This window comes from Lichenostomus cassidix, chromosome 3 (assembly GCF_008360975.1).
Source record: "Lichenostomus cassidix isolate B80296 chromosome 3, HeHo_3.0, whole genome shotgun sequence".
Lineage (NCBI taxonomy): Eukaryota > Metazoa > Chordata > Aves > Passeriformes > Meliphagidae > Lichenostomus > Lichenostomus cassidix.
Window position 1 is genome coordinate 4,203,149 of NC_139483.1, and position 25,735 is coordinate 4,228,883.

At 44.4% G+C, this 25,735-nt stretch overlaps 1 protein-coding gene and 1 long non-coding RNA gene across 7 annotated transcripts in view; one reads left to right on the forward strand and one right to left on the reverse strand.

Moving 5' to 3' along the window:
- RALGAPA2 (Ral GTPase activating protein catalytic subunit alpha 2) overlaps nt 1-25,735 on the reverse strand; it is a 94,651-nt gene that overhangs the window by 28,841 nt on the left and 40,075 nt on the right. For 5 of the 6 annotated variants that reach the window (XM_085054076.1, XM_085054077.1, XM_085054075.1 and 2 more), the window contains 12 exons: nt 25,150-25,208; nt 24,755-24,863; nt 24,303-24,413; nt 23,900-23,968; nt 23,660-23,797; nt 23,016-23,199; nt 21,466-22,237; nt 21,124-21,195; nt 20,025-20,148; nt 19,058-19,213; nt 12,688-12,846; nt 8,451-8,578 (listed from right to left, as the gene is read on the reverse strand). In XM_085054076.1, the coding sequence (XP_084910202.1) occupies nt 8,451-8,578; nt 12,688-12,846; nt 19,058-19,213; nt 20,025-20,148; nt 21,124-21,195; nt 21,466-22,237; nt 23,016-23,199; nt 23,660-23,797; nt 23,900-23,968; nt 24,303-24,413; nt 24,755-24,863; nt 25,150-25,208 (2,081 nt within the window). Of the gene's footprint in view, nt 1-8,381; nt 8,579-12,687; nt 12,847-19,057; nt 19,214-20,024; nt 20,149-21,123; nt 21,196-21,465; nt 22,238-23,015; nt 23,200-23,659; nt 23,798-23,899; nt 23,969-24,302; nt 24,414-24,754; nt 24,864-25,149; nt 25,209-25,735 lie in introns of all 6 variants that reach the window. The other variant, XM_085054081.1, reaches the window with a different exon arrangement.
- On the forward strand, nt 636-5,820 carry LOC146438884 (uncharacterized). Its single transcript, XR_014850530.1, has 2 exons — nt 636-902; nt 1,500-5,820. It is a non-coding gene; the product is annotated as an uncharacterized LOC146438884 (long non-coding RNA).

The window sequence follows — 25,735 nt, forward strand, 5'->3', positions numbered from 1 at the left end:
CGAGAATGTGCTTTAGTTTCCCCTGAATTTCGCAGTTTAATTTGATGATTACGCTGCAAGAATTGAGACGCATCCTTTTAATCTAAATGACTCGGGGTAATTTAACTTGATTTCATTAAAACGTTGAAATGATCGCTGTACGTTCCGCACAAAGGAATTAGACTGGAAGGTTACGAATCAGCATCAGGGATACCAGCAGCTCCCTCTAGTTAGAAAGTGCACTATTATTGTCCCTGAAGAGTCGGTAAATAGCAAAGATCCCCAAATATTACAAGCTGTTTACACCAAGTGGCTTGGGAACTCACGCTGGAATACATAATCCTTGAAGATCCATTAGCTACAATGCTTAGATTTCCTCTTATATGAAAATAACTTTTTATTATCTACGGTGACTTTTGATTATATTTTTTAATACATGAACTACCAAAAAAATTTAAAATCCCAGCATTTGACAACGAATCTACTTTGGAACAAAAAAACCTGCCGCATGTTAGAGCGGCAATTCTCAAACTGGCTTTTACTGAAATTTAAAATAAGCGCTAGAGCGTGCATATGCTTTAAATAAATATAGGGTTTCAGATATTGATCCAGAAGCCACCTCCTTACATTTCCATGGCTTTGAAACTAAAGAAGAGGCTTTTTAGCCTGAGGGGTTAAAAGTGTGGGTGTGGAAGTGGGCTTTTGTTGGAAAAATTAGCAATGCTATGAGTCATTGTGCATTAGCGGCAGAATAGTTTTGCATCTTGTATGAATCCAGACACCATATGCCATGCGAGGGCCGGCCCGGCGCTGCGGTGCCACGTGGGCATCCCCAGCGGAAAGGCTGTCGGAGCGCGGCGGCGGCCGCGGCGGCGCGGCGAGCCCGGCCCGCCGGACATTGTCGGGAGCAGCAGGAACAGCTGGTAAGCCAGCAGAGCCCCGCTCGCCCGGCCGGCATGCTAATGAGGCGGCCGGGCCGCACAAAGCCCCCGCGCCCGGGGGAGCGACCCCGGGGCCCGCGGGAGCCTTCCGAGGGCTTGGCCCGCGCCCCTGCGCCCGCCGCTCGCTCCGTACGCCGCAAATGTCACCTCTGTCCCTGCCAGAGCGCTCCTCCGGCAGCCCCGCTCATGCTAGCGCCGCCTCACTCACAGCCCGGCCACACAAAACTCGGCTCGCTTTGCTTTTCACCGACCTGGTTTTTTACCGACCTGTGACAAAAACCAAACAAAAACAACCCCAGGAAGCCCCGAGAGCAAGCGGCGATTCAGACTTTAGTTTCCAAAACACACAACTGAGCTTTCTTTAGCTACACAAATCCCTTCAGAGTTAACCGAGGGGGGGGGGGGAGGCGGGGAGGAATAGAAAAATCATCAGAAATTACTTTGAAAAGATACAGAACGTGAATCCATTTAACTTGTCTCATGTATAAGTAAAACAGAACAGCAAACCACTAAGAACCACCACAAGATGGGATGAAGGACTTGTTAGTTACCCAAATATACCAATTTTGCTTCTGTCAGAGAACCAAAGAATAAGTGCCTCTCATGAAACGCAAGTTGGAGGCTCTTTGTCTAACCCAGAAGAAAACGTTAAGCACCGCGGGACAGGTGTCTGAACCTCTGTGTACCTCACACCTTCCCGTGAAAGGAATGTTTCCTGCTCATAAACAAAGCCCTGTACCCCTCCAACCTGCCTGGGAGGCATCCTCCCGTCCCGGGATGCTGGGAAGCGCCGTGGCACGGCAGGATTACACCACCCAAACCGCCCTGTCAATAAAATCCGTTTGTTGTTTGGGAGAGCAGCACAAGCCCTGGCTGCTGTCAGCCTGACCAGCTGGGGTATTCCATGAGTGATGCCATGAAGCACCCCCTGCGTCAGTCAGGGACGCACCTCACAGTCCGCACTCTCTCTCTTCAGCCCTTGCTCACAGTGCTCCAGAGAAATACTGCATTTAGCTCCTGAAAAATGAAGAAATACATTGTGCTACAGATTTAAACTGGACACACACTGCTTCCAGCAATCCTAGGAGCACCAGGAGCCTTTCTGCACAACACAAGTTTGACTCAGCACTAAGACACAGGTTTAAAGCAGCACTTAAATAACAAAACCCACTTTCCTGCCAAACTATGCATGAACACAAAATAAATACTACTGATGAAGAAACTGAATAAAGAGACAAGCATTCTGTTTGAAGCAGTACCTTCTCCATGGCAGAGGGGAGTTAGGATTCATATTCCCCACACCCCAACCTGACCTACTGCTGACACTTTATGCACTACACTATTTCCAGCAAGATCATGACTTCCAGTCTTTGGCAGGGATTAAAGAGGCATGGCTGTGTGTTTTAGGACCCTTGTTTGCAACTAGTACACACATACTAGTACACATGACTTTTAGAAATCCAAAGTTGAGTTTTGTTGGGTTTTTTTCCTGACCCATATCACACAGTGAATTCACTTTTAATTTTAAAACCCATTATATTCTTGATGTCACTTAACTCCAGGTTTGTTTTGGAACTATCCATTGTATCAGCAAGCAAAGAAGAGCCTCTACAACTGCTGGGGTTTATTTAGTGCTATGAAGAGCACGGATGGTGCCCAGAGATCAGCATCAGGAGGGGCAGCAGTTTAAAACTCTGTGACAGGATCAGCCTGGGACTTTCTCAACAACCCTCAGGGAGCTTCACAGCTTCCAGCCATGGGGGAGGATAGTGATGCCTCATAGTGAAAAAATAAACTGCACTGTTCTCGTGCAGCCTCCCTGGCTGCTTCTTGCCACGCCAGCAATGCGGGTACAAGCTGTGTGTCTAACGAGGGACCACGCAAGCAGGTTCAGGGATGGACACGAAACAGAAAACAGAGAAATCTGATCCCATTGTGTCCGCACAGCACAGCAGCATGTGGAGTTTAGACCTGCAGAAGCATTTTATACTCTTTAGATATGCACCGGCGGGATGCAGTAGATTCTCCGCGAGTCCATGAAGAGCTCTATGAATGAGAGCTGAGGAGCCGCCTCCACAATCCCATGTAATGCCACCTAAAAGCTTTGCCTCGCATGACTTATTACAGGCTGGAGCAGATTAGAGGCATCGATCGCTGCCTGGAGAAGGTTCTGGCTGTGAGCAGGGAAGGCAGAGGAGACAGGCAGCCCAGCCATCGATCGGCTGCGGTGGGAGCTGCGCAGGATGAAGGGCAGAGCTGCCAGCGCCCGCCCGTGCAGCCCCCGGCTGATCCACGGCCTCCCTTGGATCTGGGCACCCCTTGCCAAGGGCAGTGAGCAGGACCTGCTGCTCCCCGCAGACACTGGCCACTGACAGGCACTCCTGTGAGCCAGGGCCGGCCGCTCAGCAGAAAACCGTCAGGTGCCACGTCACATAAATTGTCACAGCTCCTGTGACACGTGCTTTAGAATTTCATAGCGATTTCTATCAGCATCAATATAGCTGGAGGGCACAACTTCTTGGGATGAAATAAAGGGGACAAACTGTGAACCCTCTCTAAAAGCAGTAACAGGCTTTCCATCTCATTTCCCTGGTGTGATCAAACACTGCCTCGTACCCACAGCAGAGTTCCGAGTGCCAGCGCCACAAAACACACACTGAAAGGGACACACAACGTGTCCGACACCACATGAGCCTCCAGAACATTTGACAGCCATTCACACAATTAAGTCCATCATAGCAAATACCTTTCTTTCCCAGATAAAGCAGGTAAGCAGATCAGGCGGTCTCTATTAGGTTAATCAGAAATTGGCTTAAGCCAAGAAAAGGATTTAATTCAGAATTTGAAGCTCATGTTCTTTGCCTAATCTTCTTGGTTCCAGATATTAACACATCTAGGATATATTAGTATGTCAATTTCTTGATGAGATGTAATGAATTAAAGTTCTGGCTATCTTTTTGTGTTACGTGTTTAAATGGAGTTTTGGCTGTTCCCCACTGAGCTGCTGGCTGGCACAAGTCAGCAGGCACACCACTGTTATTACAGTGGAGAAACCAGTAAGAGTTACTAATGTATCAAATTATTTCTCCAGCAAAAGGGCTGCGTTTTCCTCTGGCCCACAAAAAGGAGTGCATATTGTGAGTAGGGAAATGGTGACATCCAGTGCTCAGAAACCATGTAAAGAGTCCTCATCCCCATCACGCTCCTCTGTGTTTATTCCAATGCACAGACACCTCCAGCATTGGATGTCATAGCAAAGTGGAGCGCAGGAGTCAGCAGGCAGAATGAGATCAAACCCATTTGCTATCCATAAGAACAAACTAACTTATCCTAAAAGCAAGATTGTGTGCAGACACAATTTTATAAACAATGTGTTAATAAACCCCAACAAGAACTAGATCCCTATTTACTCATTCACAGGAAGATACATGTAGTAGCCTGAATTGCCAAGAAAATAATTTAAAGACTACCAGAAATCACTGAAGACCACAGGGAAGAAGCCCACTGGTGCTGGCACATGGAACATACTCCACCCTCCCCAAGTTAGCAAAAAAAACCTGGTCAAAGCTAAGGTAACACTTCTGACATGTTGGGATTTTCCCTGCTTTTCTCTAAATTCAGTTAGCAAGACCAGGAGGGACTGGGAGTACGTGAGTTATTTGCAATGGTGGAGGGGAAAAACCCAAAGTGGTAAGATACTAGAAATAACACTGAAACAATTTTTAAGTTAAACCAATTCAATTCAAGGAGAAAAGAAATGGCTCCGTTTGGAAAGATAACCTGGGCAGTGAGAATTGCATTTCCCTGGGCATTCTAAGAGGAGTTTTTTGCTCAGACATCATTATCCCCAAATCCCAAAGTCTTTTTGGAGACCAGGACTGAATTATGGGCCAACCACAGCATCTGACACCTGCCAACTAGTTACATTTTTATGTCTGAAGGCTCACTAGCACCTGAGCTTAGAAACTGTCAGCTTAGACAGCAGTTGCCAATCAGACCTGTTACACTTAAATCCACACCCTGGTTGCCCCCAGTATTTATCTTTACAAACAAGACCAGTTCCCAGAGATGAGCTCTGCTGCAGCTTAGTGCCATGGCACTCCAGATCATACAAGCAGTCAAAAATCCTTCCCAGAACTCAGCTCGTTTTATACAAGCTGGAAGAAAGTTCAGAGATGCAGTTTTACAGCCCCACTCCTACCAGTTTTTTAAATATTCAGCATTGCTGGAGCCAGAACAGACCCTTGCTTAGTTATGACATAAAATTATTTGTTTGCAAGAGAGGTTGTTCCTTCCTCTCCCCAGCACATAAAAAGGAGGTTTGGATGTGCTCAAAAACCTGCATAAATATATTCCTTTTAATACAACAGTTGTAGTAAGCTTGAATATTGTTATTTCATGTTCTTATAAATTTTAAGTCACCATATTACTTATGATTTCTCTGAGTCCCAGTCACATTTAAAGTCAGTTACTGCCTGAAAAAGCAGCCTGGAGAGGCTGCTGGAGCACATTGCCTCATGCTCAGCAGTTACTCAAGGATGGAGAGAGTCCCAATTAGCAGGGGCTGCAGCCACTCAGTCTCAGTGCTCCATGGCACCAAGAAGGAATAAAATGGGAATTTGGAATGTAAACTGACATACAATCATCCACGCCCATGGAAGCACTGCGGCAGCGAGAGAAACAACACTGTTCCAAAGACAACCGAGCTGTGCGTGCACCACCCTGGGCTGGGTCCTGTGCAACGCCATCATGTGCTGCTTGATGGACAAAGAACCTGTAGCCAGACCAGCTCTAAACCAAAGTTCAAATATAGTTAATTGTTTTTTAATTAATCTCTTGCCCTAATGAATTCCATAAAACTGAAAGCGTTACATAAAAATAAAAAAAGATACTTAAAGTCTGTTGTGGTCTGCCATAGTTACCTTCTTCATTTTCAAAGGGATTTCCAACAGAAAACTGTATTTGGGCATGACAGTGGAATTTGTGTCATCATGACCAAGCGGCTGTGGGCAGCAAGATGCTCCTGCGGCTCTGCGGTCCCAGTCCCCATGGAAACCGGACTCAGATATTGTCCTTCGCTTGCTGGAGCACCAAGTCGGGAGCCTTTTGTGCCTGATGAGATTTCTTCCACAACCTTCCAGCAACAGACCCTACAGCTTCCTCCTGACTCTTTCCTAATTGAGATGCAAATTAATCTCTGTGGCTGATTACACTTCCCTTACAGCCCCTGACAAGTGCAGCTGTAGCCAGAGTTTACAGACTTTCCAACAAGTGACTTCAGCTGTCACTGCTGGCAAGATGCTGCTCCGGCTCCCCAGCATGCGACCTCAGCCCTCCGCACCAGGGCAGCAACAAGGATGAGGGCTCTGCTCCACCTGGAGCAGAGTCCTGCAGGTACTTCACACCTTGCCACTGCGCCAGCATAAGCACCACGGATGCAGCACCTTTATCACCGCTAAACCATTGACAGATGACGTGTTTGATCTGTTTCTAACCGCACTGGAGTAAAGCGTCTTTGGCTTCTGACCCTTAGCAGGGATGTTGCCATTTAACATGACCCATGTGCCAAAGAGAAGCTGTACATCATCCTCAGCTATACCTCACTCCAGCCTTCAGCCCCCAATCCAACTACAGTTATGAGTAGTGTGTGCCAAACATCGTCCCTTACTTTGCCAGGACCATTGCTTTTTATTTCTCCCTCCCACTGACATTTTTTGAGTTATTTCCATCTCCAGTCTGATAAAGGCACTTTCATTCACTGTTTGCATTGCTGTCCTCCTCGCAGCATTTGGTACAGCAAACACTGGACCTGAGTCACTCACCCTTTGGGAGCTGCATCGGACAGGTTCAAACATCCCCTTCACACATCTACACACTCACATTTCAATTGCTGGCTTTAGTGTATCTCAGAGTCTCCATTGTCTACAGAATGAGTTACGGATAGCTTTCACTCCTGCTCTAGTATCACCCTAATGGGATCTGCCCACCATGTCCCCTTTGTCTCATTTTAGGAGTTTCTCAATCCACTTTCATTTATCAGACAGACAAGTGGCAGTTGATTCACTACAGACAGCACTGGTGCAAAAGCAGACGCAAGAAAGGCAGAAAAGAATGTGGGGACAGATGCTGCCTCAAACCTGTGCGGAGCAGTGCTCTGCTCTGTGCTGCTCTGTCACCCCAGGGACACACAGGGACCCTCAGGGAGACCCCCTTGCAAAGCAGTAGCATGGCCAGCTGGTGAGTGCTGCTCACTCACAAAATGCTCAACACCAAAAACTGAGAGGGTTGGGAACGGGAGGACTCCAGCTGGGAGTGAGGGGCTGGGATAGCTTCATTCTTGTAAATGCTGCTACTTATGCCAATTTTACTACACTGTTATTCTAGTATTAAACACTGACTGAGAAGCAGACAGATTAAGCTAAATTTGGCACAGAACAGTCTTATGAATTTGTTAGATTTCCCTCAAGAAACAGAAGAAAACAGAGCAAGTCTTAACTCACCTGTCAGGCATTGCCACAGTTTGCACAACCACAACCAACTGCCTTTGCTTTACAATGAGCAAACAATTCAGTTAATAACATACAAATCTATTTAACCACAATACTTTTAATTTCTAATTACTTTTGCAAAGTATACTGGAAAAAATTTAGCCTTTAAAAGGACCCAACTAGTACATTGAGGATGTTCCATATTTTAAAAATGTGCATCTCAAACGAATTCATCGATGTTTTTTCAAAGATCAAAATGTTTCACAAACTCTTTCTCAAAGTCATGTGATTAAAAAAATACTCAAATCAAAAGCTCCACAGAGAAAGCAAAGTGCTGTGAGTGTTTGTCCCGAGGAAAGTGATGTGATTAGCAAAACAAGCAATAAAATGTATGATGGCATTATGAGAAAATCCCAGAATGGGTGTAAACCAGTGCCAACATTGTGGGTCTGTGTAGCACCCAAGAAGTATCACAACTCATGTCCCAGACAAGCACATCCTCCAGTTACCTTCCAGCCAGTGTTGGAAAACAGGTTCTGACAATGACTAGATACAGGCGTGGCTGGAATCAAACCGGTATTTGGGACCTGAAACATCCATATCTGAGGACAAATCCCATCCGTCTTATAAATGTAGTGAGTCCAAGTAAAGTTAATTGGAGTCTTATTTTAAATAGGATAAGAGCATGGCTGAGCTCTGGGTAGCAGCCTAACATACACAGTCCGTAATTTCTACCAGTATGAAAGAAAACCTGGAATTACCACTGCTCACTGTTCAAAATGCCAGTGGCAAGTCCAGGCCCACCAGTAGTGAGATGGAAGCTGCTGGTGAGACTCCTGTGATGTTACTATTTCATTTTTAAAACAGCGGATGGCAGCTGGGTGTGAACCACTGAAAACATTGAGCTGGACGCGAAGAAAGCTCTGACCTTTGCCAATAAAATTAAAGAGAAAGGATTTTGATCCCAGCCTACCTCTCTGCAGGAGGACACTCCAAGTGGGAACCCCACCAAAGGGAGCCTTGCCCCATGGAGAAAGGATACAAGCTCTGGTAGAGTGGGATGAGAGACTTGACAGCTCTGCTGGCGTTGATGCACGTGGCACAGATCAGGCTCGGCAGCAGCTTTGCAGTCACGATGGCACCGTCGAAGAGGGGACCGAAAAACGGCACCTGGGCACCCCAAAATAGAAAAGCAGGCTTCAGAACCACTGCAGGAGACTGGTACAGCATTTTTCCATGAAACAGTATGACCACATTGTTTCTCATATGAAACTTGCAGCGTGACATTCATCCCCCCATGCTGGTGAGTGTTTAAATCCCCCATGACTGCCCTCAGCACACTACACAGACACACACACGTCTCAGAACATTCTGCTGGGTAAGCACGAGCTTGGTGCACGTAGGGCCTGAGTCCATCTATGAACTTGCAATCAATACGCCATTGGCAGTGGATATTAAGAGCTGTTTTCCATCTGGGATCCCAACACGAGATCCTGATTCACCGACTGAATCCAACACTGGCAGGAGGTTTTGCAAAGATGTATTTACTTCAGGTAAGTGTCTATGAACTCCTTCCATGGACATCATAGAAAGGAAAAAAACTTGCACTGGCCCAAGATAAGGAGGTGTATGGAAGGCAGAGAAGATGGCAGAGCAGGGCCCCTCTCAGGGGCAGAACACAAGGTCGGGACAGGCACAAACAGGCCCAGCCCAGCAGGTCAAGGTGCCCAAACGCTGCTCCTTCAGGGCTACCTCCAGAGGAAACCCCTCTATGATGTCCTCTGGTGACCTAAGGCTCTGCTGATAAAGGCCACACTACGTACAAGAGATCCTCTCTAAAAGTAAAGCCATGTCCAGAATTGCAGGCACAAAACAGACCTGAGTCTGTCAAACCCAGAAAATTTTATTTAATTTAATACATAGTATTAGATATAATACTATATATTAATAAATTAGTATTTATTATATAGCTTAAATACATAGTAACTTTTAGTATTTACAAGTACTGAAACTCATTTCCCTTCCAAACTGAAAATGAAAAAAACCCCAAACCCCCAACTAAAGCCATAGACAGAAGCCAGCAGCAATTATCAATATTTAAGCTATGGATTTTTTCCATCTGTACAGAGGCTTATCACATAAATAAATACCCTCTATTATTCTTCTCCAACTGCTTGTGGGTGACTGTGACAGTCATTCAATAAATGGACAAAGGGAATAATATAAATCCCCTGCATCTAGGGAATTCCTCTAATTAGAAGTGGCAATGAATTACAGAAGAAATTTGGGTTTAATGTAACATCTGCAAATGACAGCTGTCTCTGCACACACTTATTCCGTCATTCCTTTACTTAAAATAATTACCCATGCCCCAAAAACCAGAAAAGTATAAAATGTTTCTATAGTGGTTTTGCCTTCTTTTTAATTTTTTACATTTACTTATGGCATTACTGTCCAGGCAGTTGGAAGGAAAGGAGGCAGAGGAAAATCTATGCCACCAAAATGATAATTTTACAGAGCATCAAGCTTTTCTTCTTTAGGCAGTATCATGTTTAAGTGAAATTTTTATCCCATGCTCTGTCTAGAAGCATTGAGTGAGGGAGAAAAGAATGTAGAAATACAAATAAGAAGGTTAAGTACATACTAGTATTAAAATTATACCACATACTGGCTATGTAAAGTCAGATTAGCAGATGCTACAGGGGCAGGGAAATTCCCTGCCCGGCTTTTTGGACAAGTAGGTTTTGCTTACAGGACTTGCAGTCACTGTTTCAAACCCACCTGGAGTTGGAGAGCGGGGCAGACTTTCTTATGACTGCACTACAGAGTTTACAGGTGTAAACCATGGACGAGGTGTGTGTATCCTACACACGGAGAGCAGCAGTGGAGCCGAGGGCTCCGGAGCCCGCCACGATCCGAGCGCCGCACAGCCGGACCGCGCGGACACAAAGCTCCGAATTATTCATTCCCGAGCAGATCCAGCGGCCTCGCCGAGGGTCATTAAAGTCAATGGAGCTGCATCTTGTCAGCTTCCATCTGCACAGGGGCTCTGCCCTAACGAGGGTCCGGGGGGGAGGCCAGGGGAACACGCAGGGCGCACTCCCCACTTGGCTCCGCTCTAAACCCGGCACTGAACATCCAGCCCGGGAAAACAAGGCTTTGATGGCTTCAAAAAACAAACAGTCTGCTTTGACAGGAATCAATTAAAAAAAAAAATAGAGGGAAAGATCCCCTTCTGTGAGTACTCCAAATGTCACTGCAAGTTATCCACGAAGCAAAAATTAATATTCAGCCCACTGCAAACACCTGCTTCGTTCCAGTTTCCAACAGAAAAATCATTATTTCTGTTGCCCACAGTAAAAGTAAGCAAGGTTAAATAAACCTTCTGAGCACAAAGACTTCCCCTCTACAGCAAGCACCACTAGTTAAAAGAGTGGGGAATGGGTAAATTATTGTACCAAATGGCTGAGAATTAATCTCTGATGACGAGCTGCAATCTAACGAGGCATCTGTGTCCCAGGGAACCCGCAGCATGTCCCTGGCGGTATGTGCAGTGCGGAGCCTGCCTGGCATGCTTTGTCCCCTCTCACAGGCAGCTTTTCCTCTCATTGTTCCCAATATCCTCGTGCATCTGTGACGCGTGGAATGCATTCACACTAACAGACTTACTATTGTCTTCCCTCCGAAGCTTTGTCGGGCAAAGACTGCAGCACGGCTCCTGATAATTATATTGCTTAATTAATCAAGACAAAAAAAATTTGCAAATCATTGCCCAGTTGCCAAGCAGGGAGATCAAAAATGAAAACAATACAAGCTGAAGCAACATAACAAAAGTAACAGCTATCTGATCAGAAATTCTTCTATAATGAAGCTATTAATGCTAAAGCGGTTAATGTTAACATTGCTCCAGGTGTCTCTACTTGGCTGCAAACAAAAAGGCTAACATTATGGATATAAAAGGCCAAATGTTGCCATGGATTCTGTAACCTGATAGAGAGGACAGCCTTTTCATTCGATTAGGGAATGCAATTTAAATACCAGGGACTGAAGCCAAACAACAGACATTTCTCTCTGCAAGCCTCTTTCATTCACCCTGAGGTCAGTAGCTGGTGAACAAAAGGTCAGCCACACTTGCCCTGGAAATGTCTGGATTAATTTTATTACATTGTAATGGTTTGTACTTTAAATGTAGGGATAACACTAAATTTCCAGTTAGCTCTTATTCTGGCTGCCCGTTGGGTGGTTTTGACTAATATGTAATATGACACAGCTTTTCTCTATTGCTCCAGAGAAGTCTCAAGCATGTTCCTAATGCTAAATTCTCATTTCCCTGATGGAACATTAGAAGCTAAAATGCTCAAAAAGTAAACTGCAGAGCTCAACAACAAAAGTAAAAAAACAAAAAAAAAAACCCCAACCCATTATTAGAAAATTTTCAAGTTTGAAATGTCTACTGACAAACCACTGGTTGTCAATATTTAACAGCTCCATCATTCACAACTCAAAAAATACTGTCTACAGCTGGTAAATACGGGATATGATAGAGGCATTTACCACAGCCGGTTATTCCTTTGGACAAATATTGTCCCTCATATAAGGCAAACGTTTATCACACTGATTATGTTCACAAAGTATATTTTTTACATATTTTTGAACCCATGATGTACCAGACAAGCATTTACTGAAGTGGCTTTCTCATACGAATGCACAGATGTACATACACACACCTCTGACATTTTGCAAAAAAATGCATTTTTTCCCAAAAAATGTCTCAACTGTGAACTTCCCACAGTTTGTTTGATGACAGGATGTCCAATGCCTACATCACCCCACCACATCAGGTGACAGTGACAGTCCCACAGAAGTGTGAGGCTCTGCACGGTACTGTGTGCACAGCAGTGACCCAGCACAGGGGGTGATCCAACACCGCATGAGGAACTGAAATCCTGAGTGGTCTGCTTTCATTGCTTCAGAGGAAATTCAAAATGGTTTAATTACTGTTCTTTGCCCAGTAACTTCTGTGGCCTGAGAATTCTGAAGTATTTCTCTAAGTGCTAAGTATGGCTATAAAATGAATGAGAAGTCACTCTGACCACCATTAGTAATTCTAGTTTTAAAGTAAGCTGATTGCTCAGCTTATCCTTCACCTGAGATGGACAGACTGATTTTATACTTGCTGGGAAAAAAACCAACCCAAACTCAAAATCACTGAGCTTTATTTAAGCAACAGAACTGCTGCTCCTTTGCACAACAGACCCAGCAAAGCACCCAAAACATACCTCGGGCTTCTTCATGATCTCTATGAAGAACATGTGATTCTTCATGGGGTAGATGACAATGAGGACGTCCCCGAAATCGGTGGGGATGATGCCCCTGCGGTAGTTACGGGTGTGCTCAGACCACACGATGTGAACCTCGTCATTTCCCAAGTGACGGAGCTGCAACAGCAAATTGGGTCTTTATTAATCCAAGTGATAACCACGCTTTAGGAGAGGTCATGGCTCATAAATTGAATTACAATGCTCGATAGTACGAATATTTCATTACAGAAAAAGTTAAAATATTATTTTTCTACAGTTGCTCATGAAAGCATCAGCTCAATAATTTGCTTCATTTAGAACTCATTGTTATCTGATGGCTTAATTAAGTCATTATCAAACTAGCCATTAGCATTATATGTAAATGTACATTACCTACAGCGATTTAAGATGGAAAACTGAATTACTACAACAAAGCATTAACCAACAGAGCATCATATTCCAGCTAAAATAAAGGAGCTGCCACAGAAATATGAAATACCTTGACTCAGAATGTCAAGAAACTGCCTGTCATGAACCACTATAACTGAATTTATTATCCACAAACATCTCCTTGCTGACTGTGTCTGGAGGGGGCTCACGCTTGAAACGTGAAAACGTCAGCAAAATAGCTGGGCAATGTGAAGTAGAGAAGAATGGGAAATACTGTGGGAATTACACCTTTTAATTTAAAGCACAGTTGCATAAAATGTAGATAAAATTTAAACATGGCATACACAGAAAGCATCTGAGAGCCTGTGAGTGTGTTTGTTCTGCTGCTGGAGGAGCTAGAGGTGATCTAACAGATGGCAAAAACTATTTGGCAATCACGTACAAGCCTTGCACAATGGTTTCAACTGTAAGCTTTAAAGTTAAAATGTAATCCACATGCAGAACGCCAGCTCAAAGCATAAAGAGAATTTAAGTCCCACTTAAAGCATAAAAGAAACCCCCCACCCTCCAATTTGGTGCTACCCCTGGAACAATGTGCACAATAGATGGAACAAAGCAGCCAAAACGAAGCTCTGCTATTTCACTCTGTGTGGGGGGAGAGAAAAAAAGGAAAATAAGGTGGTGATTTTCACTGGTAAATAACAACTAACCCCAACACACTTTGGATCAGCCCACACTGTGTTGATGAAACTTCCCTATTCAGAATAAGGCAGCACCTTTAGAAGGAAAAACTTTCACTCCTACATATTGGTGGCAAACTGGACCCCTCAATCGCGAGAGAAACATGCCAAAAACAATACATGAAAAGTCAAAAAAAGTTACAACTGTGAACGTGGCTTACAGTTCATATTCCAGCAGAATGAAGTAAAACTCAGTTCACAGAGGGACTGAGATTTTCAATTTATTTTAAATTAAATAGAAGATAATAATTGTGGTTTATTTACACCCATGAATAAAAGGTAATTTTAGCTCTGTTTGAAGAAAACATGAACCATTTCTGTCTTGAAAAAACATGGAAACATAAACAATACTATCACTAGAGCTTCTTATACGCACAAAACAAGTAGAAATTGCTGCGCTTGTAGTTGCCTTGATATCTGTGCAGTATCTCACTAAAAACAAAGCAGCACACAAGAAAATATTCATGTTGGTAATACCACAGACTGACACATACCAAAGGAAGCAGGAATTTACATGTAGGACAAAAATCAGGACAAAATCGTGATTTCACTCTCTGTGACCACGTGCAGCCAGGTCACCTCCAAAGTGATTAGAAGCAAGATGTCAAGTTTAGTCTTAAAACCCCCTAAAATCCATCTGGCAAGTAGACTTAGTGCACAGCAGGTCCCAGATGCTAAGGGTGCCTGGCTAGGCTGTCCTGCTCCAGGAAAGGCCCAGCTCAGCCCAGCTGAGCTCAGGGAGCCCCTGCCAGGGATTTGTAAGTGCCCACATTTGCCAGGCTGAGCCCAACCCATCCCAGTTTCCCAGCACAGAGAGCTCACAATGGTGGCACCCAACAACCTCTGCTGCAGGAAGCCCAGCAAATAAATGTGGACACAGAATTCCATAAGGCAGTGCCATTGCCCAGTTGCAGAGGACAATTCTCAAACCCAACCCAGCTCTTTTGAAGAAAAGGCTCTGTAGTGCCTTGCCTCCTGTGGTTTTCGGGGTGAGAAATAGCACATACTGGTATAAAAACAGTCATCAAATTATGTCTAAATACTGCTTGAGGGACCCTTTTTGAAATCCCAAGGAATTGCTCTGATAATAATCAAATACTTTGTACTGATATCGCACCCTTGAGAACAAAATTCAATGAAGAAGAGAACTTAGCTGAACCAACACTTGCTGTGCTCATGAATCCCTAACTCTGCTATGATCCCCAGTGTGTGCCAGTGACTTGTTTTAGTGCTTGAGTTACTGCCCTTGTTCTGAAGTCACACATCCTTAAGCACCACAGTTACAGGGTATAATGTTGCAAAGAAAAAATAGGCATTAATCAAAAATACTTGTTATTGAAAGATAACTTCATTGATAAAAAGCCGTTATAATAATCTCATCAGTGACAATAAGCCAGCTGCTATTTTCCTGTGTTGTTTATTCAAAACAGCAGCTGTGGGGCAGACTCAGTGCCCTGAAGGACTTCAGCAAGTTGTGCTGAAATGTCCAAAGCCCCACGCCGATGTGTGTGGAGCCAGAGCTCTAGGCTGTGCTCCCCATCCAGTTTAAGGGCGGGGCGGTGTGAATTAAAAAAAAAGCTAGGTTAAAAAAATCCCAAAGCAGACATGAAATCAGATTGGTATTAAAAGCAAACCCCAACAACAGTCTGGAACGATAGTTCTGCAAATGCTGAGGGAAGGCAGCTCTGGCAATGGCAGCGTGTCCTCCTCCCCAGGCGCACAGGAATTTTCAGCAGGCACAGGAATTAGCCCCAGTTTGGCTAACGGGGTGCTCGGACACAGCCCCAGCTCCCGTGGCGTGGGGTCAATGCCACTGTCCCTCCTGGGGCTGTGTTCCCCAGCCCCACGCGGGCAGCTCCAGCCCCGGAGCTCTCCGGTGCCCACAGCCAGCAGGCAGTGCTGACACTGGTCACGGTGCACACCTCCGGCATGACCTCCTTTCCCTGCTAATTGCATTACACAGCCAGCTGGCTCCAGAGAGGAGTCGTCTGTTTGACTGAAGAATTCCTGCTTTTGGGGAGGCATGGCTGCTACTTTTGCTAAGTAACAGTGGGGCCTGACATCCCCATTGTCTGGCTGACTGTGTGCCCATCCTAAAATCTAAGTTTTATTTGTAAATTAACCAAGAAACTTCCTGCCAGAGCAGGGCTGCCTGGAGACTGATAATGTGTGCCTTTCATTCCCTTTCACTCTCACTGTATCACTGCCAATTTGTTTTTCTGCTGCTCGCCAGCCCGAGGCCATAAAAGCCTTGTAAGACATAAGTGCAATTATAGTCCTGGAGTCAAATGAATTGGACAAATCCAATAGCACAGCTCTGTCCCCACTCTGCAAACCCCTACAGCAGTCAGATTAGCTGCTAAAAATCTAATCTAGCCCCAGCTAACAAATTTCTGCAGCAAAGGAGCAAGAGTTCAGTATGGGGTTGCAACCAGATTTCTGAATTGAAAAAGTTCTGCTGACAATGGAGAAGATGGAATAAATCACTGAGAAATTCGGCAGCACATCTTTAAACCGTTAAGCACAATTTGAGCAGAACAAGACAGGGACTGTAGGATGCCATTCCTGGGATTGATTTTCACTCTTGCCACAAGACAGGCAGATAAAGTTTGGAACCAATGATGCTGAACCCTACAGCAGCAAAAGAGATCAGCTGAATTTTGTTTACTCGCCTAGAAAAGATTTCTGTCAGGGCCAAGACTTATTTGGAAAGAGGTTTTTGGGTTTTTTTTCTTCTTTCTTTCTTTCTGAATTAGTAATATAATATCAGCATATACCTCAAATAAAAAAAATGCAAACTGTAAATGACTGCACAAAAATAAGGGGTCAAGCTCATCCCCAGTGGAAATGCACTTACTTCTTGGGAATTCATACCAGAACTTAATTTATCCTTGTGTTCAGTAAAAATAAAGAACCACAATAACATATTTAAGTAAAATTACTGCATCTGCTGAATTCCCCAGCCCCCAGAATTTATAGCCTTGCTACAGCTCCCCAGGCCAGCAGGTGGTCAGTCCTTCTGTTCAGCTCGGTGCATGCTGACAGGGATGAGGCCTTTCTCGGTCTGAGGCAAAATAAGCAGAGAAGAAACCATGGCAATTACAAAGATTTCAGAGATAAGGGGGACCTTAGGTCCCAGAGAGAGGGCAAGAGAAAAAGTTGTGGCCTCCACTGCATCCTGATTAAGTTTTCTCCTCCCAGTACTCCCTGTCCTGTATGACCAGACACCGTTCTGTTGTGGGAGCAGGAATCTTTCTCTTCCACATTCCCATGAAAAAAAAGCATTAATGACAAGAAGTAATAAATATAAAATAATCTTTTTAACCTGGACATTCTGACCTAATAATCTGAGGTAAGGACTTAAGCCCAGAGAATTGTCCACCTTCCAGAAAATGCAGTGCTTCTGAAATGCACCTTTTCTCTACTGATAATTTTAGTTCTGTAAAATCTGTTGACAATCTATGCTAATCTGCACAGAATTGCACATTTGGTCACAACAGAGCTGTGACAAACTGAATGAAACTGCTGCGTGTGGAACGATGGATGAGTACACATTAAAAAGCCCTCTGGAAGTCATCTGGTCTGAGCCACTGCTTGCAGCTTCCTCAGGTCCATGAGCTTGCTCAGAGCTTTGTCCTTTACTGGAATACCAAGTTGGATCCCTGCAGGGCTCCATCCCTACAGCAGATCTCAGGTTTTTTCAAAACTTCCCAGAGTAATTCCTTTGCAGTATGTTCTGTAGACAGCATGTCCTGGACCTGGCCTGGTTTCCTGGCACTACAAAACTTGGAGACTAACAACTACTAAATGCTTTTGGTTTCTATTTTTCACAGAGAAGGAATTCTCTTAGAGCAAACATAGGGTACTCAAATAGAATAACTACACCCTCAGTGTCTGTGGCTGTGAATTAGGAGGATAAGCAGGCTGCATGCAGTTTAACCCCATTTTCCCCTCTTGGTAGCTCTGTCACACTGTGCTCTCCTCTCCCAGGTGATGAATTACTCAACAGCCAGACCAGTGTCTTTGCTAGGCTTCCACAAAATGCAGGAGCTAGGACTTACAAGGGAACGTCAGACTCAAAAAATGGCCACAATTTGTGCAGGAAAAATAAGTCTGGGAAAGATATAGGAGCAGTTCTCAGACATGTGTAAGTCTACTGCAAAATAATCTGCCTTCCATATCCATGTGGAACGGAGTAAAAAATCAATGGGCTTAAATTGAAGCAAAGTAGACACTACAAAAAATTTTTTTTTTTCATGGTACAAGTAGTGGAGCATAGAAATATGTTGCCTAGGGAGACTGTAAATCATTCATCACTGGAGTTTTGATCTAGCAGCTGGACAAATACTGGTCAGGAACAATAAAAATACACACAGTCCTAGCCTGGTAAGGTCACAGAGACTCTACAGCCCTTTCCTACCCATCACTGCCGTACTGCTCCATCCTGAAGCAGTCAGAGTACTTTTCCCCATAGCCATGTGTCCATGAAGAGAACAAACTGCATACAGGAACATGTCATTTTGCTGACTTTTTTTTTTAATGACAGATATCACAATAAAAAATTATAAGATCTGACTTTTGTATGAAATGCTGGGCAATTTTTCAGAACCGATAATCATAAATTCCACCTTTATATTCCAAGAAAAAGCACATGTCATTCTGAAACCAACTGGACACCAAATACAGTCTCCCAGTGACCAATTTTCAGAGCATAGCAGTATCCCATGGTGGACTGGATGGCTGCAGCAGCATTATTGATGCATGCTGGGTTCTGGCTGTCTTTGAAGCAGAAGCTGCTTGTCAGAATTACGCCTAACTGGCTACTGGCTTAAACTCTCAGCTGGCTGCTTGGGTTCCTGAGCCTGTCACCTCCCTTTCTGTTCCACATGGGATGAATCATCTGGAAGGTTTTATGATGCTGCATTTGGTTGTTTTGTTCTAGCAACCTACAGCAGTTTTGGCAGGCAGACAACATACAAATGAAATTATTGCTAATATTATTACTCATGGTGGCATTTGAGGCTACCATGGAAATGTTAATTGTGTTTCAGAACCCAGAATTTAGATGCCATTTAATTCAGCTAACCCAGCTGCAGAGCACCACGTGGCACAGCAGGGACAGCCTGCCAGGGCCAGTCAGCACAAGCTGCTTTCAGTTCAAGTTTTCATTGAAGCACTGCATGATTGCAATGGTGTGAAATACACTGCAAATGCTTTACCTTCTTGGTCAGTGAGTCATCTGAGTCCGAGGGCATCCTAGTGGACACGTGGTAGATGATCTCCACGGTGGAGGTAGCGTAGTAGGGTGCAGTTTGCCCCGTGCTGCCGTTGCGCTGCAGGCCACCCATGAACCCGCCGTGCGTGGAGAGGTCAACCTGAGGGAGCCAAAGGCACAAATAAATAGCAGCAATTTGAAAAGACTGATGAATGGTCACTATTTATTTATGTATCGAGATTGGTAAAATCATCACTCTAGGATTCTGAAGCCATCCCAGAGAAAAAGAAGTCTTCCCCTACAGTTTTGTAATCTTTCCAATTAATTTGTCTTTCCCGTGCCTGTATTTGACGTTTACTGAAAGTAAATGTCTTAACTAGGTCCTGAGACATTATTTATCCAGCAATTTTACCTTCCTCCAGCAAACAGCAGCAACGAAACAACAGCATTCTGCCACACACTGCTGCTCTAAGGGCTCTGTGGGGCTCAGAGCTCCCACTGCCAGAAGCATCACAATAGGCAGAGAGAAAAAGAACCAAAAAAACTGCAGCAGAAATTAAAGACTTTTACAGAAAGAAGAACCTTAGAAGAATTTATTCCAGAAGTTTAATCAGAAGAAACATCTCTCTGAAGTCAAGCCTGAGTCTAAAGGCTTGTTTGTTTTCCCAACAGCACCAGCCTGAGGGTGCTCTATCTCCCTGTGGCACTTCAATCCTTAAATGTGACATGCAGCTACTCTGTATTTCCCAAATCCAAAAATGTTCACGGCATTTAGATTATGACACACCATTTTGACAAAGCAAATTATACCCACACCCCTCATGAAGAACTCCTGTGCCAAGTGTGTGCTCTGACCATGGCAAGAGCTAAAAGCAGCTAAGCATCAGTAGCAAATCCTTTTTTTATTTGGTGAATTAAAAACTATGCAGAACCACTAGCATCGTGTTAGCTTGACAATTTATGGCTGTTACCTCCCAGCCCAGTCCAGCAACAAAATCTTCATAAGCCTGGCTTCCCCTTGCATTGGCCAGGATGGAACACTTGTCCTCCTGTCCCTCGGCTATGTAGAACACGGCGATCTTGTGAGTCTCACGGCTGCCATGGGATAGAAAAAGAAATCAAAGCTAAAATTTCAGCTCAAAATTCTTTTCCAGATCCCCCTGCGCTCCAAAAATATGAGCAGGTGCCCACATTTAGCTCCATATGTCCATTTCTTTCATGCACACAAATACATCATGCACTTTGAGATTTTGCCCCATTTTTTGCCACCAAAACCTCACTGCAGAGACACCTCAGTTCCACCAGCAGAGTCAAGCCTGGTCCTTCTGTGCATCAGCCACAGAACGGGCGACCAAATTCCAATTACTGGGTTAATGACTCAGATCTGTGCAGCATTGCACAGACAGCAAGGTCGCACAGGTGTTAATAGCAGCATAATTTGACCTACAGAATTTTAATTACAGGGTGATGACATACAAGGCAGAAGAAACATTATTGACTTTCAGACTCTGGGCTGAGTTTTACAACACTGACAGGGACAGTTGGCTTCTTTGAAAACAAGAAAAGTGCATTTGATATGGAAATTGTTGGGATAGGAGAAATTCAGAACTCTGCAATGCTGCAGATGTTTTTCAAGCAGCTCTAGGTCAAGTAATGAAAAATAAAACATAACATTCCGAACTCCATTCTGCCACTTCCTGGCTGGGGAGTAGTTCTGGGTAGATCACCTCTCAAAGCACTGGCACCTGACACAGGGATCATCCTGTAGAAAGTATTTTTTTGTGTCAGCTGAACCCAGGTCACAAACAATTTGGTCCCCTCCCCTCTCTGCTAAAGCAAACTTGAAAAAATCTGTCTTATTATCTGCCACTGATTTGGAATTCTCTGTACACAGGGAATGTGCCAGTGCAGGCAGCTTCTCCATTCAGGCTACAGAACTCTAGAGAAACAAACAGGCCAATTTCTATACCAATATCTGGATTCAATGGGAATGCAGCTTTGGTTCTTGGGCCCATTCTTCCTAGGGAAACACAAACCTTATCAATGGTGTGTTCAGTACGTGTCACCTACCATTGGCGGGAATCCAGATTTTTCAGTTCTCGCAGCAATTTTGAATTTTTCTTAATCAGATGAAAGCTTTTTCTAAAAACAGATTAAAAAAGGTCTGAAGGCAACACAGTGCAGACAGTATTTTGTCATCCAAATACCTAAGAGAATTAATATGGTATGATTTCTTAAAATTACTGTTATAGACAATCTATCGATGTCTATTTCAAATAATTACTGATGTTGAAGACTCTGCTCTAACCCCCAGCTATATACTCCTTGCTTTCTTAAGTGTGTAGGGTAAAAAGTTTAGGGGTAAAAAGTGAGAAGAGTACCCTAAGAATGTTCTGGATCCCCTCTTCCTACCTTCTATCCCAGGAGTTCATTCCCAAGTCGTTCAGCAGCAGCCGACAGAAATAAAAGGAGGCTTGAGGTTCAGCAGGACGTGGTGGCTCCTGGCGGGCCACCTTCATGCTGCAGTCTGAGCTGCATTTCAGAATGTACTCTCTCTCTTGGGCACTCTGCCTCATCAGAGCCTCGGTGATGGCTCGCTCCTGCTCGGGACTCATCCCGCAGGGCGGGGGCGACGGCTCATTCAGCTTGCGCTGGGGGTGCAGAAGGCACTCAGGGCTGGTGTTCCCAATCCTCTCCAGCAGCTGGTCGAGAGCATCTTCTCCTTCCTCCACCTGAGAAATGTCATTCTGGGACAGGAAGTGCTGCTCCGGGTCGCTGGAGATGACAAAGGCACTGGCTGTGCTATGCTGCGGAAGGCAGCCTTCCAGAGGCCCGTACAGTATCCGGCCATCCCAAGAGTACTTCCCTGAGATATCCCTGACAATCACCCGCACGTCCGAGGGGGCTGCTGCTGGCTCAGCACCTGCCTTCCTCTCCGCAGGGATTTGGAGGTAAGATATGAGAGTGCTGTCGTTAAACACGAACAGCTGCAGGTTGGGGCTCCGGAACACTTCCGAGGACAGCTCGGAGGACTCCACGTAGGAGTTGTCGTGGTTCTCACTAAGGAGACTGTGGAGGATGGCAGGGCCTCCGCTGAGGGGGTAGTGGCTCAGGTGATTCACCAGATGGGTCATAACCATCCGTGCCGTTAGAGGGATCAGTTCCAAATTCCTCCTTCTCTTCTCTAAAATGATCAATGAAAACACAGTAGATCAGTAAGAGCAGCAAGAGGTAATACAGAAGGAGCACCTGCAGATCTCTGTCACACTGCAGCAGCTTGCCTTATTTGACCTCCTGATCTGTCCTGTTCAAGGAACTATTTCCAACAGTTCCCCAAGAAATCCTACCTCTCCTGCAATTTTATTTCACCACATCCCCACAGTCATCAGAGCAGGAGGGTGACACAGCACAAAAGCCAAGGTAAACCAGAGAAGTCACTGCGAAGCAATGCTCCTCCATCCCTGGCAGGTGGGGAAGTCTATTGTATGAGGCAGGGAGAGACTTCCTGGATGCTCAGATGTTCCCCTCAGCACAGGCACACACATCAGTTATTTCATAAAGCAACTCTGCTCTGAGCTACACTGTGCTTCCACATCTCCTATCAGAACATTGTGCCTCTTATATTATATTGTATTATAGGCAGAAACCTCCTAATTTCTAGGGGTTTTTCATATTCAGTTGAAAATATTTTTTCTTTAGTTTACAGTGTTTCTGTTTCCCTGGTATTTACATCTTCTAAATGTAAATTTGTTTTAAGGAGCAGCGTTGGCAACAAACTCAAACATCCTGTCACAGAGGCAACTGGAATTCATCCAGAAAGAGCTCTGCCCAATTTCCAAGGCATAGTTGCTACATGCAGTGAGAAGAAGCACGTTTTCAAGGCAGAGATGTAACCTGGAACACTATTTCCCAGCTGCTGCACACACATGCTGGCCCAGCCCATGCTCTGGAAACTCCCTTACCTTCAGCGACGGTGAGTAGGTTGCCCAAATCGGTGGAGGAGGGGCACTGGGCTGGCTCCGAGCTTCTGACGGTCCCCAGTGGCAGAAAGGGGTCGTAGTCACACGAGGAGAGGTCGGCCAGGCTCAGCACATAGTGGCTTTGCTGCGTGTAGGTGCTGGAGCCATTGACGCAGCAGTGCAGGACCTGTGGAGACACTGAGCCAGTGACAAACCCAGGACAGTACCCCACCTACCCAGCGAGCAGGGCCCCCCAGTTCTGACACTGGGAAAGCTAGGACACACTGTAAAAATCCATCTGTGTCCAAATACAGCATTTCTAAGTTAACAGTCTCCATCTGCACTGATTCTCTACTTTAACAGCTCACTTCAGGTCTTGTTTTGTATTGTAACAGCCTACTCCAAACAATCCAAGTATTTCTGCAAAGATTATTTTCCCTGGCTCATTGTTTTAAGCATTTTACCTTTCTCTTCACCATCCCCTGTCTGTTCTATATCTCTAATCTTAACATTTTGCATTTATAACTTCTCACCTGTATGATGTGATTTTCTAGAGCTTGACAAAGCTGCTTCTGTGACCTCAGGGTGTCTGAAAGGCATCTTTAAACAACCAGGCACAGTAAATCATCTTCCTTCCCCATACTCACTCTGTAAATATAATCCAGCAAAGGAGCTCTGGATGCATGTTGATCCTCCACAGCACCAGCAGACACGGGCTCCAGCAGCATTTTCATGGGCAGTGCCATGCACCAGTCCAGCAAGCAAAGCAGCAGTGAAACTATAAACTGAACAAGAACATGGAACACAGTATTTAGGTACATTCTATTACGTTGACCCAGACTTAAAGGTATAAGTAGGCAAGTTTAAAATTCAACTCAGCGACGCACCTTCTTATCCGCTTCCACGGAGGAGTATTCGGCACTTGGCAGGAGAAATGCAATGGTGGCCACAAGAATCTACACCCAAACAAACAGAGTATCAGAAAGGCATTCAACTTCTTCCACTATAGAGACAGGCCTTCATCTCACAGGGCATGGAATGGGTTAAGTTCTCCTAGGAGCATCCAACCGTCCATACCAATCCATGTCCAAGTGGAAGAAAACGTTTTACTAAGCATTTTGCAAACAAGTCTCTACAAAACAGGGACCTACACTGATCCTCGGACTGTAGCAAGTACATCTCTAACAATTAAAAAAAGGAGGAGCTAACAAAATCACAGCAGGCCAAGGAAGGGATTAAGACAACTTTGTACATGCTTTCCATACAAAAACTTTAAAGAATCTGACATACTTCAGTAATTTTCCGGCACAGGGAGGGTTCGTACTCCTGAAGCTTCTGCCAGTAAGACACCAGCAGCTGAAGAACATCACAGGCTACCTGAGCTACCAGCTTGTTGGAAAACTGGAAGAAAAAAGGTGATTGAAAGCCAAATAAAATATCCAGACAATACAATGCATTCAGTTTTTCTACACTTTAAATTATATTGCATATTTGTAAACAACAAGAAATGTTAGTGTTGTGAAATCACATTGTCAGCATTAGGAACCAGCAGGTTTGACACTGTCTATGCGATCTTAGCTCAGTTTGCTGGGGAAAGAGTCTACAGGCACACAGGCTATTTTTGCAAATATTCTGCATGTTTGCATAGGATACTACAGCAGCAGATCATTAGTGACTACTTGAAAAGTGAAAATGCCCTTTTTTCCCCAATGCACATTGATTAGAGACTGCCACAGCAATACCTTCAGTGTCACACCTATGACATTGATGGCTTTCTTCACATGGGGGTGGTTTGTGCACTGTGTGAGCTCCTCACATATCCACACTCCGAGGCCACAGATGGCTATACATCTGTGTTAAAAGAAAAAGGGAGCTTGTCAGAAGTTTTAGAGGAGCATTTAGGGGGAAAAAAAATGCACAAAGGTGAGATCTCTTTTCCCTCCAACATAACAGGCCAGCACCTTCATGGTGCAGAGTAAGGCTCAACTTCACAGCACCAAACCACAAGGCAACAGCAGAAAGTAAGTAGCAAGAAAGACTTTTCCAAGCCATAAATGGCTGGACTTGATAATGTTAAAGGTATTTTCCAACCTAACCAATTCTGTGATTTTCCCATTTCTTTTACTCAGTATTTTACCTTGCAGCTTCACTTGGCTCCTCTGTAGCATTCTTCAATAAAATATTTATGAGGCAATGCTAAAATAAAACAAATTAGAGTAAGCATCCTTTTCATACAACTCTTTTAAAGCTGTTTAATTTTAACATAGTTACAAGTGAAGTCACTTTAATTCTCATTCTGTTGCTAAAGCATCTTTACCTCATGCCAACTGTATTTTGTCAAAGGAGAAACAGTGATTACAAGTCAAATATACAGGCCCTTGTGGATAAATCAAATCAACTTACAAGTCATGTACAGGCAGCAAGAGGAAATCAATTCATTTACGGTGTCAAGGGGTATTTACAAACAGTAAGTGGTGGTCACTTCATACAAACTGTAGTGTTTAGGTTCTAACCAAACCACGTTATGAAAAATTTAGTGTATTTTTCAGTACAGAAAAGACCTTTCTAAAATTAAGACCGTCTTAAGACACCTCCAGTGACTCTCTGAGGCCTGATGAAGAAAGCAAGGACAAGAGCCAAGCGTATGAAGGGATCTCTGTATCCTCTTTGGTTCTGCCTGCTCAGGCCACATGACGAATTCAGACATTCCTCCCCAGCTACCC